At 38.6% G+C, this 12880-nt stretch overlaps 1 protein-coding gene across 1 annotated transcript; it reads right to left on the bottom strand.

The window, feature by feature from the left end:
• Nucleotides 1421-3905, bottom strand: LOC18507029 (probable terpene synthase 9). Its single transcript, XM_018115760.1, has 7 exons — nucleotides 3659-3905; nucleotides 3324-3573; nucleotides 2839-3211; nucleotides 2547-2765; nucleotides 2303-2441; nucleotides 1952-2203; nucleotides 1421-1869 (listed from the first exon to the last, which is right to left on the bottom strand). Exons 1-7 carry the CDS (start codon nucleotides 3899-3901, stop codon nucleotides 1576-1578), a joined length of 1770 nt encoding a protein of 589 aa, XP_017971249.1. The 5' UTR covers nucleotides 3902-3905; the 3' UTR covers nucleotides 1421-1575.

The raw sequence follows: 12880 nt of genomic DNA, 5'->3' as shown, positions 1-12880 counted from the left end.
ACAGAATTTCGTTGCTAAAATACAAAATTTTTTGAAAAAATTCCATTTTTGACAGATAGGTGATCTTTTTAGATGGAATTCAAAGCATTTTCAATGAATTTTTTACTTTTTTTTGTTGAATTTTCAACAAATTTCTAACTTTTTTCAATGAATATTTAATTTTTTATTACGAAATTCAAAAGTATTTTCAACAAATTTTTAATTTTGTTTCATCGAATTTTTGATGAATTTAATAACATTAATAATTTAAAATAAGAGTAAAATTTAATTAACTTTTGATAAAAAATTCATCATTATCAAAGAAAATTTTCTCATTGGTAATGGTTGGATCATTATTGATAGAAATTTTCATCATTTTGGACCAAATTTTTTGTCGACAAAAGTTAGACCATTATCAACATAATTTTTTCGATTATGGGAAAATGCCAAAACATGCAGCTGTGAAGTATCAAATCAAACATGACCATCTTTTAATAAATGGATACGTCGGTGGAACATTTCTACCAACAACTTGATTAGAATCTCTGCAAATTCACGTGTGTATCGGCAAATATTTACAAAGATTGCCGAATTGCTCGTCAAGCTTGATTTGAATTTTGAACATAATTTTTAAATGATATATTATTTTTATTAATAAAATTATTTTTTATAAACTATACTTAAAATATAAAAAGTAATATAAAGCTGTTTTTTTATATTTTAATATAATTCAATTTAAATGATGAATTGAAATAAGATTAAACAGTTAATTTTGTTTAGTAAAATTTTCAAAATACTATTAATTAAAAGTTAGTTTATTTGTTTATATATATTTAAAAGTATTTTGATAATTTCACTGTTAACAGCTTAATCTTTTGTGAGAAAAGAAATTGTTTACAAAATGTTAATTAAAAATATATATATCAATGTAGTGTTAATTGAAAAAAAATTATAAGATAATAGGTAAAAAAAGAAAAAAAAATTCCAAAACTAGGGATTGGAACTTAAAATTTTAATCGTGCACCTACCCTCCATTCATTTTTTTTTTTGGTCACTTCTCGTTCATCCCTTAACCAAGCCTTTCCCTCTAAAGCTTGGTCTTGTTTATTTCAAAAACTACTACTAAAAACTCTTGATCAATTTTATGTAAATGCAAGTTTTCAGACACTCAATTATTTTGGAAATGGGTATGAATGTGGGTACAATGATTATTGGTTTGGGATTTACAAACTTGTAAAGATGATGATATTTGTTTAGTCTTGGATTTTGTGGACGGTGATGGATATGCTTTGTAGAGGACCCATCTCTTTAAATTGTTGTAGTGGTTTTTGGATTTTGTGTCTGGATATCTTGTGAGAGAAAAAAGGGTGTAGATAGTAAAATGGAAAAGAAATGAAAACAAGATGGGATACAACATGTCATACATAACAACCCATGAACATGATAACAATTTAATTTTATTAGAGGTTTAGAGTGCTTTTGAACTTGAAGAAAGAGGAAAAGATAAAAGAACAAGAAGAATGAACAATATTAACTTAAGAATAATAGAACCTCAAGAAACAAATTTTATTCGTCTCTGTTCAAAAGACGAGGGACCTATTCAGCTGTGATAGGTTCGGCAATGAGTGACATCAAAAGATCCTTTGTCACTCCGGTTGATGTTCCAATTCCATCTCCGTGCTGGAAGATGCACTGAGCAGTGCGTGCCATGTTTAAGCACATGTTTATCATGGATCTTGGTAGTAAATTTTTGTAGCTTTCCTCATTTAACTTTTTCCATGAATGAGCCATCAATTCCTTAATGTGATCTCTTGCTTCTTCTTTGGACGCTCCTGTTTCAATCATGTAGCACTCTGTTGATTTTGCCACGTCTCCTCTAGCACTCTCGGCCTTAGCAGAAAAAGCAAAAAAGGGTTAATTTGATGCACTGTACTATATATATTTATTAATTACACATTTGAGTAGTACATACCTTGGAAGTACCCAAATCATCGGCAAGTCGGGTGATTAGGGACGACCAATATATTAGCTCAACCCCATGCTTGAAGCAATAATCAAGAGATTTTTCTGTCATTGAGCCTGCTTGTAAAATATAAGCATGAACTATGGCTGCAGGGCCACCCACTGAGATCCATGCGTTTTCTAAATACTCCTCCAGGACTGGTGTGTGCCCGTTGTAAAACCATCTCGCTTCAGTTAAATATGATGCACAAAGTTTTTTCCACTGCAGTAAACATAGAATTTCAGATAAATTAACTGCGGCATTGCTACAAAATTTGCCATTTTTATGAGAATTTTTTCTTATAGGCACTAGCTTCCATACCTCTTGCCTAATGTAGTGGGTGATATCCAATCCATGATCTATTAGGATATCATGTCCCAATTCGTTAACAAAGTTGAACAAGGCTAAGTAGCATGGCTTCATATATTCAGGAAGGTCCTTCATGGCCCCAATATCCCATCTGAATTGCCAAAATCAATAAAAGAAAAAGAAATGGAGGAATTTGTTAGATCATTTCCTATTTTAATCCCCAAGAGGAAAAGAAGTAGAAGAATCTTTGTCGTACTGATTTACTGCTCTGGTAAAGAGTTCAAGTTCATCCAGCATTCCATATACATCATACATGTCATCAATCGCGGTTAAAATGCATACGAATCTGGTGAGGTAAATCCTGCATTTGGAGAATTGAGGCTCGAAGATGATTCGCATTGCCCAGATATAATTTTCCATCAATCGATCCCGTGAAAAACTCATCTTCTCTTTAAACCCTAAGTCTCTCCACCACCTGTTGAAACAAAAGATGCCTTTGGATTAGTACTATATTGATTAAAATAGTTTACTAATGCAATTATTCTTACGTCGCCAACTCTTTGAGTTCTTGCTGGTGAACTGCTTGCACAAGATTGAAATCTAGCTTGGCTAGCTCAATCAAAATTGAGTTCTTCGAGTCATCCTTTTGGTAGACATCTATGAAAGTCCTTGCCTCAATCCGGGGCATCTTCCAATGTAAAGGAACTTGTAGGGACTGTTGCACTTGGAAAGCTAAATTACTACCTATCTTCCCCAATGAGGACTTGAGATGCTCTGCACTGAATTTCTGGGCCTCGTCCATAACATCTTCTCCATGCATTCCAAGGTGTGAAGCTTCATACAAACTCAAAAGCCCTGCCATGTCTCCTCGTAAACTGTCCACGAATTTCCCATCTCTACCTCTGAATTTGTTGAACACGTCTGTTTCCACCGCGATCATCAGAAAGTGAATGGGTCGATTAAATTCGGGAATAAAATTAGGCCATATCTGGCTTTATACAATTATATTTAACGGTTACAACTCTGCTATCACCTGTGCTTATTGGAAAAGCATGTTCACGTAGAATCCGGAACAGCAGTGAAGTTGTATAAAGATCTCCGATTACAGTTTCTTTAAGGACATTGTTTAGAGCCTCATCAATCTCTTTGCCAAAATGGTAGGCCACACCTAAACGCTGCATTAGGTCGATTAGCTTCCATGTAGCCCAAGGGTCTGGGGCAAATGCCAGCAAACTTGTAACCTCTTTCTTCAACTCCTTTAATTTAGTACCATGAAACTCATACTGCAACACATGCTAGTACAAAATTCAGATCAAAGAAAAAAAGGCTCTAAAGCAAAGCAAATCCATGATGAAAAAGTTTACTTGCCGAATATGGAGTGGTCAAGGATTCAATGACTTTTGGGTCCCAAATGCTAGGGTGGTAATTAGCTGATCGCCGTTGCTTTGCTTCTACGCAACAGGGCTTTGAACTGATTGTGAAAGAGTGAAGTAATCCTGATCGGCCTAGCTTTCTCCCTGTTGTAAGCCATAGTGAAAACAAGTTTCTGTGGCAGTCAATTACAGCAGAACAAGGAAGAGTGGAGGGAGGGGCAGCTATCAGTTTTTTCATTATTCGTAAACGTTTTAGAGGAAACAGGATGTCCATTCCTTAAATAAAAAGTTATACACGGTCAACTTTTGGTGCTCTTAATTACTTACTACTAGAGAGAAATGTACCTACCACCTCATCGCGGTGGACTGCAATTTTTTATTACTCATATTTCAAAAGAAAAGAAAAAAATTGTGAAAAATAGACATCGTGATAAAGTGATTTCAGAAATAATCACCCATATAAAGTTATCTATTTTTAGCAAAAAAACAAAGCATGAGTAGACCAAAATGCCCTTAAAAACATCTTTTCAAATTAGGGTCTCGATATCTCCCTCTCACCAGAGAGAAAATAGAAAAAAATAAATGCTCAACTGTTTGAGCTCAGTCATCTTTCTCTCTCAACTCTCTAAACTGTCTCAACTCTGCCAACTCTCTATTGAGCACCATCGTCATCAGCTCTCTGAACTGTATGAGCTCTGTCAACTCTCTGTTGAGCACCATCGTCATCGGGCTGTGGTCTATCTCTCGGCATGTGGCCATATTGTCGTAGATTAACAGACCCTATAGCAGAGATGACATCAAGGTATGTTATTGGGTTTATTGATGCAACACTTAAATTTTTGAAACATTTGGTGTAAATTAGAACATGGATTAGAAACATTGCCCAGAGTTGTTACACGCCATGCATCTATAACATGTGTTAGCGTTATTTTAGCGTGTCACGACATTGGTTATTTTAGGACAGTTTGTGTAACGAGTCAATAATTACACTGATTGGCGTGTCACATGCCATGGGTATTTTATGCCAGTTCGTGTAAGGACACAGTAATTATAGTCATTAGCGTGTCAGCGTTGGCATTATATGCATGGCGTGTTACCACATTTTACGTTATATGCATGGCGTGTTACCACATTTTACATTACATGCATGGCGTATTATCACATTTTACATTACATGCATGGCGTGTTACCACATTTTACGTTATATGCATAGCATGTTACCACATTCTACGTTATATGCATAGCGTGTTACCACATTCTGTGTTATAGCATGGTGTGTTATAACATGACTGACAAATTCTAGAACACGGCATGTCATGTAATGTGTTAAATGATTGACAAATTATTGTTGTTTTCAAAATTTCAATGGGGTTTCAATTGTGCGACTTGTGATAAGACACGATGGTCTGTGGGTGGATGGCATTTACAAGGGTGGTGAGTAACGAATGCGAGGGGTTATGAGTGATTTGTCGTTTGCAGGATTGATGAAGCTGGTTGAAGATGTTGTTGGGGTAAATTCAGAAATTGACGAGATTGAGTTACATGTATTGATCAGTACACCTGGAGAGCTATCATGGCCAATTATCAAAGACGATGAGGATGTTGCATTAATTCTGCTAGAACAAAGGAATGTTCTGGTTGTGTATGTTAGCATTAAGGGACGCCAAACAAATGTTATGTCACATGAAGAAGCTGAACAACATGGTAATCAGCTTAATCAAAATGAGATATACAATGCTTCACATATACCACAACATTCGGTCTATAACCCACAGCAATGGCAATTGACGTATGCACAAGAGTTTGTGTAGCCCGGTAGACACACGACATTCACAGAATAGTTGGCTGCACAATTCTGATCAGGATGTGCATCGAACCAATTAGTTACTGCTATCTAACAAATGCAATAATTGGGTAAAACTGTACAAGGTGTAATGGCATTTTCAAATGAGAATGCGACACTTGAGTACAACACTGTGACGTTGGAGGGTGACACTGCGACGCTCGAGGATAATACTGCATGTGATTAGGGAAATGAGGATTTGTTCCTTGCCGGTGAAGATAGATTTGATGACAATTCGGATGATGGGCCTGATGAATGGCATGGTGAGAGTGTAGGCGAGGACTAGCTTTATGACAATGACATTCCAATTTGCAATAATGTTGAAGGCGAAACGGAACTTGTTGGAGGTGTTGATGTAGGAGATGTTCAGTGTGATGACCCCATATACAATAACCCCATCGCTGATGAGAACGGGATTCGTTCCCCTGGTACATTGCTCCATGACAGTTTTCAAGAAAGGAGAAATGCAGGGATATCTCGTACATGGGTAATTCCAAGTGCAGAAAGGTTCTCCTTCCAAACAATTACAATTGAAGAGTCGACATATGTCGATGATTGCTTATATAAAGGAAGAATATTTTCCTCGAAGGTCGAGTTGAAACGAGCTTTGAACATGTTGGCTTTAAACTCTAAAAGAGCAGTTTGGGATAAGAGTAAAAAAGTCATGTAAAGCTCGTTATGAGGTTGGTTGCAAGGATAAGGCATGCAAGTTCAATGTGCGTGCAAGAAAGTTACCCGAATGAGGAGAATATTGGCAAGTTCGGACGTTCCACAAAATACACACATGTATTGTCGATGGTTTGCAAGGGCAATTTGTAACCGCGAGTGCGAAGATAATTGGTGAACTTATGTCACACAAGTTTCAGGCTAATGGAGTAGCATTGAGACCTAAAGATATAATTGGTGAAATAAGGGTTTAGTGGGGATTGGAGTGCTTGTATGGTAAGGCCTAGCAAGCGAAGGAATATGCGGAGAGGCTTGCTTTCGGTCCCCTAGAGGAGTCATTTCAACTACTACTTTTATATTTTTATATGTTGGAACAAGAAAATCCCGGCACAGTCACTACATGGCTACTGATGAGGCAGAAAGATTCAAATATTATTTCTGGGCATACGAGGCTTGTATTTGGGGGTTTAGGGATGTAATGCGTCATACGGTTGCAATTGATGCGACACATCTGAAAGGCAGGTTTAAGGGTGTTCTGTTTGTCATTGTATGCAAATATGCGATCGAGTGCGTATATCTAGTTGCATTTGGCATCAGCCATGTTGAGCACGAAGACTCGTGGATGTGGTTTCTTAGCAAGCTGTGTGATGCGGTAGGTTGTCTTGAAAACACTATGTTCATTTCTGATCAGCATCTCGACATTACGAAAACAATTCAAAATGCATACCCTAAAGCGCACCATGGTTTATGCGGGTACCACTTGAAGAAAAACTTTAAAAACAAGTTCAAGCATGACGACGTTTCTATGATTTTCACCCATGCTCAAGATTGCTATAAGGTTTCTGATTTCAACAGACATATGAACCAGCTTAAGTAGATTCACGCGGGAGCCCACACTAACCTTATGAGAATAGGCCCTGAGAGATGGGCACGTGCCTATTCACCGACAAGGCGATACCAAATGATGACATCCAACATTGCGGAATGTGTTAACTCATGCTTGAAGCACGCAAGATAAATGCTAATCACTATTTTGATCGAGTTCATCAGAGACATGTTCGAGCGTTGGTTCCATGACCTGTACGAGGAGGCTGTCAAGGTGACCACGCCCTTCAACCCTTGGGTTGCGAGGCAGTTGAGCAAACAGTTCAATGATGCACATCGCTTTGTGGTTAAACCTATCAATCGAGTGGAGTTCGAAGTTAAAGACGGGAAGATGGACAGACTTGTAAACCTGTCCACGAAGACGTGTTCATGTTGTGAGTTCCAAACAAATTTACTACCATCCAGCCATGCCATTGCAGCAATAAGGTAAGAATATCTTTATTTCTTATTTGAACCCTAATTGACATAGTATTTACATTGTGCTTGAAGATTGAGTTCATTGTATTTTTCAATAAATGCAAACGTGAAGCCATTGAAATCTGCGCTGACTACTACAAGACAACCGTTTTGGTGGAGGGTTATATGGGGTCCATTCGCCCGATAAGCCATCCTAGTGAGTGGGACATCCCCCCTCATGTGAAACAAATTACCGTCTTGCCACCACCTTGGTGAGGCTAAGCGGGAAGACCTAGGAGGAAAAAGATTCCATCGGCCGGTGAAGGCAGTCGAGCACTGAGATGTTCTCAATGCAAGAGGTATGACCATAACAGACAGAATTACCCATCACCATTTGCAATTCCATCCACAAATCCGGCACCATCTCTAAGTCAATCGGCGCCTCCACGAGTGCGCCAACAGAAAGCATGTTCAAGTTGCAGACAAACTGGTCACACACACAACAAATGTCCAATACGAAGGACAATGTCTGAAAATGTAGGGTGTCTTGTGGATGAAGACAGCTTGTCGGCCTAACTAAATGTGTAACTCATGTGCAATACCTTTGTCACAATTTGCTCTTGCAATATCTTACATTCATTCATATTTGGATTTTGTGTTTGTTAGTTTCCTATTGTAGATGAGTCTTTATTTTTTTCATTAATTTTGTCGATATATTATTTGATTATATATTTCATTTTGTCCATAGTTTTGAACACTTAATAGACTTACGAAGTCCTTATATTGTTACCTCCATATAAAACTTTAAGCCAATCAATTAACAAAATAATAATAATAATATTGTACCAAGGAGTTTACTTTAAAGGATGCAAGTCTAGAAAGAGAAAATTTTGGACTCATTAAAAACATATGATATGAAATTTAAGATTAAAACACATGACTTGACCAAACAAATCATCCAATCAAATTTGATCTATGAATCATAATAATTAATTTTTATTAAATTAAAACATTTAAAAAATAAAATTGAAATATAAGGACAAAAATTCCTAAAAATATATTTTGCTAAGCTAACACTCTGAGTGCATGCAGATTTTTGTGGTGACACACTAACTTCTTGCAGTATTGTTGGGTGACACGGCACGCCCAATCTTATGATGACACGCTGAATGGAACCAGATTGTTGACGTGACACGCTGAGGGCATGCAGATTTCTATGGTGACACGTTGACTTCTTATAGTATTGTGGGGTGACACAGCACGCCCCATCTTGTGGTGACACACTGAGTTGAACCAGATACTTGGCGTGACACATTGAGTGCATGCAGATTTCTGTGGTGACACGCTGACTTCTTTCTATATTCTGGGTGACACGTCACGCCCCATCTTATGGTGACACGCTGAATGGAATCAGATACTTAGCGTTACACGCTGAGTGCATGCAGATTCTTGTGGTGACACGTTGACTTCTTGCTGTATTTTACGGTGACACGACACGCCCCATCTTGTGGTGACACGCTTCAACCGTTGTGCTTTTTACATCCCGACGGCTCACTGAGGGGTTGACGTATGGGCTTGGTTTGTATTTTCTCGCCATTTTCACCTGAGCCTACTCAGTTGGGTTTGAAATTTCTACTGCATGATGATGGACATCAGATGACTCTAGTGACGACAACCGGGAGCCACTGGCTTCAAGAGTGCTCTAAGGAATATGGTCCCCTCTTGTTGCTGGCTCCACTAATGCATCGACTTGAGGAATATCCTCTTCTTTCGCCACGACTGAGTGAAAGTCCTCCTCCCCTCCTACATATGCATCGATAACCGGATCAACCTCAGGAACAAAGTCTCCCTCAACACTAGCAACGTCATCATGAATGTGCACACCAGGTTCATCATCGTGCCCATCATCAGCATCATCGTGGCCCTCACCAGCACCGCCAGATGAAGGACCGCCCTACATAACGAGACAAATGAAAAAATTCGTTACCTCATATAATACCACAAACCATAAACCGAGAATAAAAAATAGAACTACACCTACTAAACGTAACGACCAATATATGAGCGAAGATAGAATAACGTACTTGTGATTTGAAGCCGTTTAGAATTCGAGCAACGACACGGTCCTCAAACATTTGCATCACCAGAGTCAACGACTGAATTGAAGCCTTCAGCTCTGACATGTCTTTTCATATCGGTGCATGATCCGTCGCAGCTGACGCTTTGTGACTACTCCGTCATTGACTCTTGTCGACTACGTCAATTGTAATAACATATATTACTGTGTTATTCAATAATTATATATGAAATTGTTGAACATTACTCGTTAGAACTTTAATATCCTTACCAGCGGCTCATTACCACTTTGCGGTTGAGCAGGACCGATTGGTGGTCGAGGAGCTATCATCGCATCGTCCAATTGCAAACACAAATATGTTATTGGATAATCACATATGAAATTTTTTAACACAAACCGTTATAACCATCCTTACCGGTTCCTCACTAGTACTGTGAGTTTGAGGAGGATCTATCGGTGGTTGTGGAGTTATCGTCGCATGGTCCAACTGCAAACACAGATATATTATTCGATAATCACATATGGAATTATTGAACATAAACCTTTAAAATCGTTCTTATCGGCTCTTCACTGCCATTTCCATGGTCGTCACCTTCCTCCATCAACTCAGGGACCGAAAGCTCATCGACGATAGCAGAGGCGATGCGTCTCCACTTCATGGAACCAGTAGCTCTTTTGTGCTTCAAGTTTCTCCTATTTTCCCTCGCACTTAAGCCCTAATTCGCCAGATCCTCCATGTGCCCTATTGGCACGTATTGGTGGCCCTAAGATAACGGGACATCAATGTCCACAAAATAATCCCGATTGGCCTCATCCGAGGTGGGCTCCAAGGTCTGCACTGCCCACAACTGCAAAATAGGGATTGTGATTAAATTTTAGGAAAAATTATTATACAAATTCATAGCAGAAATTAGTAGCTGTTCACTCACCTGCTGAGATGACTCCAACATCTCAACTGCCTTATAGAAGTCTTTTGGCTTCTGGTTGCATTGCCATCTGCACATGCATGGGTAGACATCCTTTGGAACAGAAGGGGCAACTATCTTTCGTAAGGCCGAAATTACCTTCATTGCCCAGAACTTCAAGTCAAATGTAACCATTACCAGACCGTAAATGATAAACGATTGCAACCATAAATTATTATGTCAAAAGAAAAATAAAAAATGTTACATGGCAATACCTGTATCACCCACGCGAATCCATAAATATTGTACTGTAAACGAGCCTTCTGCACGTTCGAGGAAGGCATTTCGAACCCCTTCAAAAGGTAGTCCAAAGTTAGCCTCCAAATGTAATGACCCCATGGGAAGACATTCCAAGCGTCGATATCCTCCACCAACGTGAAGAGCCAAGGCATCACCTTTCTACGATAGTCTTGACTAAACAAAATGTTATTCGCGATCAAGATGAGTGCCATTTTGGTCGTGTCTCCCAATTGTTGAAAGTTGCCTCCGCGGAACATATCAAGCAAGGCCTACAGCTTAACGTTTTATTGCCCATTCTAGTATCGAGCATGAATTTCGTCTGCAATAACCTCCTACGGTTGTGTGAACACATCAGGCATTCGACCAAACTTTAGTCCGGTGATAAGGCAGAACTCCTGCTTTGATATCGCAAATCATAACTCATGCTCCATTGAATCTGTCACAGTGATTCGACGGATCATGATGTTGTGTAGGAGACCAGCGGAGAAGTAGCCTTGCCAATATAAGTTCAGCAGCAACCCGAAACACATACGCTTCACTACATCATACTCCCCTTTCTCTTGTAGGGTCTTATTGATTTAATGAAGTTGGGACCACTTACAGTGGGTGTTAATAGCGACATTGAACGCCCTCTTTTCCCTCAGCACAATAATCAAACTGTCAAGATCCTCATACTGTCTGGACTGCATCGACAAAATATGGCACACATGCACGAGTGAGTTAACCCATAATGTGGCAACACGCCATGCATATAATGTAAAATGTGGTAACACGCCATGCATATAACGTAAAATGTGGTAACACGCCATGCATATAACGTAAACTATGGTAACACACCATGCATATAACGTAAACTGTGGTAACACGCCATACATATAACGCAAACTGTGTTAACACGTCATGCATATAACGTGTCACACACTCTAAACCCTGCCATGTCATGGATCTCCATGGAGTCTGAAAAACTCTGAACACTGACGTGTCACAAATTTCCTCCATGGCGTGTCACGACTCTGAACGCTGGCATTTCACAGATTCCCTCCGTGGCGTGTCACCAACTTTGAACGTTGACGGGTCACAGATTCCCTCCATGGTGTGTCACCAACTCTAAACTCTAGCGTGTCACAAATTCCCTCCATGGCATGTCACCAACTTTGAACGCTGACGTGTCACAACTGTGTCACACATTCCCACCATGGCGTGTCACAAACTCTAAACCCTGCCGTGTCACAACCGTGTCACACATTCCAACCATGTCGTGTCACAAATTTTAAACCCTACCGTGTCACAGCCCTGCCACACATTCCCACCATGTTATGTGTCATATTCTCAACATGCCGTTTCACAAACGCTAAACCTTGCCCTGCCACAGCCGTCTCACATATGGCCTGCTGTAGCATAACCATTTTGTGCCTTGGATTCACATCTTTCTCCTTTCGATTCACCACCGTATCACGAATTTCTGGTTTCACATCATTCTCCAAGCTTTCGATTCATCATGATCGGTTCCTCGTTCAGTTTAATATCATTCTTTTCCTATTATTTGAATGTCATGTCCAAAATCTCTGAAAAATCATTTCATACAACATTATTTTGTTTTGTACAAGCTTCGCGAAAAAAAATGGATATTTTTAAAGAAAATAATTATCTGTGTTTACAGTTGAACGATAATTCAGAAGATGGCTCAAAGAAAATGGCTCATTAAGGGCATTTTTGTCGAAAAATCTATTCTTTTGGCTAAAAACAATTAAAATTATCTGAAGGCTTATTTACAAAAACACGTTATTTTTAAGGTCTAAAAAAAAATTTCCCCTTTTATCTTTTGTAAAGTTTGACTGACATGGGTTAAGAGATTGAAAATGTGACCATTGTCCTAACAATCTCTTGAAGTTGAACAAGTTTGCCAATTTTATCAAACTTAATTTTAATGAAGAAGAAGAAAGGGAGAAGAATATAAAGGAGTTAGAGAAAGATAAAAAAAAAAGAGAATAATCAAAAAACGTTGTGAGGCAGATAAAGAGAGAAAAAAAGAATTTTTTTTTGTTTTTAATTTAACTACTTATTAAAAACTTTTTACTATTTAAATTTAAGTCCTTAAGATTTTTAGGTTTATTTAATTAATGAGATGTTAGCATGTGGTAAACT

Source organism: Theobroma cacao, chromosome 2 (assembly GCF_000208745.1).
Source record: "Theobroma cacao cultivar B97-61/B2 chromosome 2, Criollo_cocoa_genome_V2, whole genome shotgun sequence".
In the NCBI taxonomy this organism is placed as follows: domain Eukaryota; kingdom Viridiplantae; phylum Streptophyta; class Magnoliopsida; order Malvales; family Malvaceae; genus Theobroma; species Theobroma cacao.
Note: the sequence above shows the minus strand (reverse complement) of the source record. Positions and strands in the feature narration are given on the sequence as shown.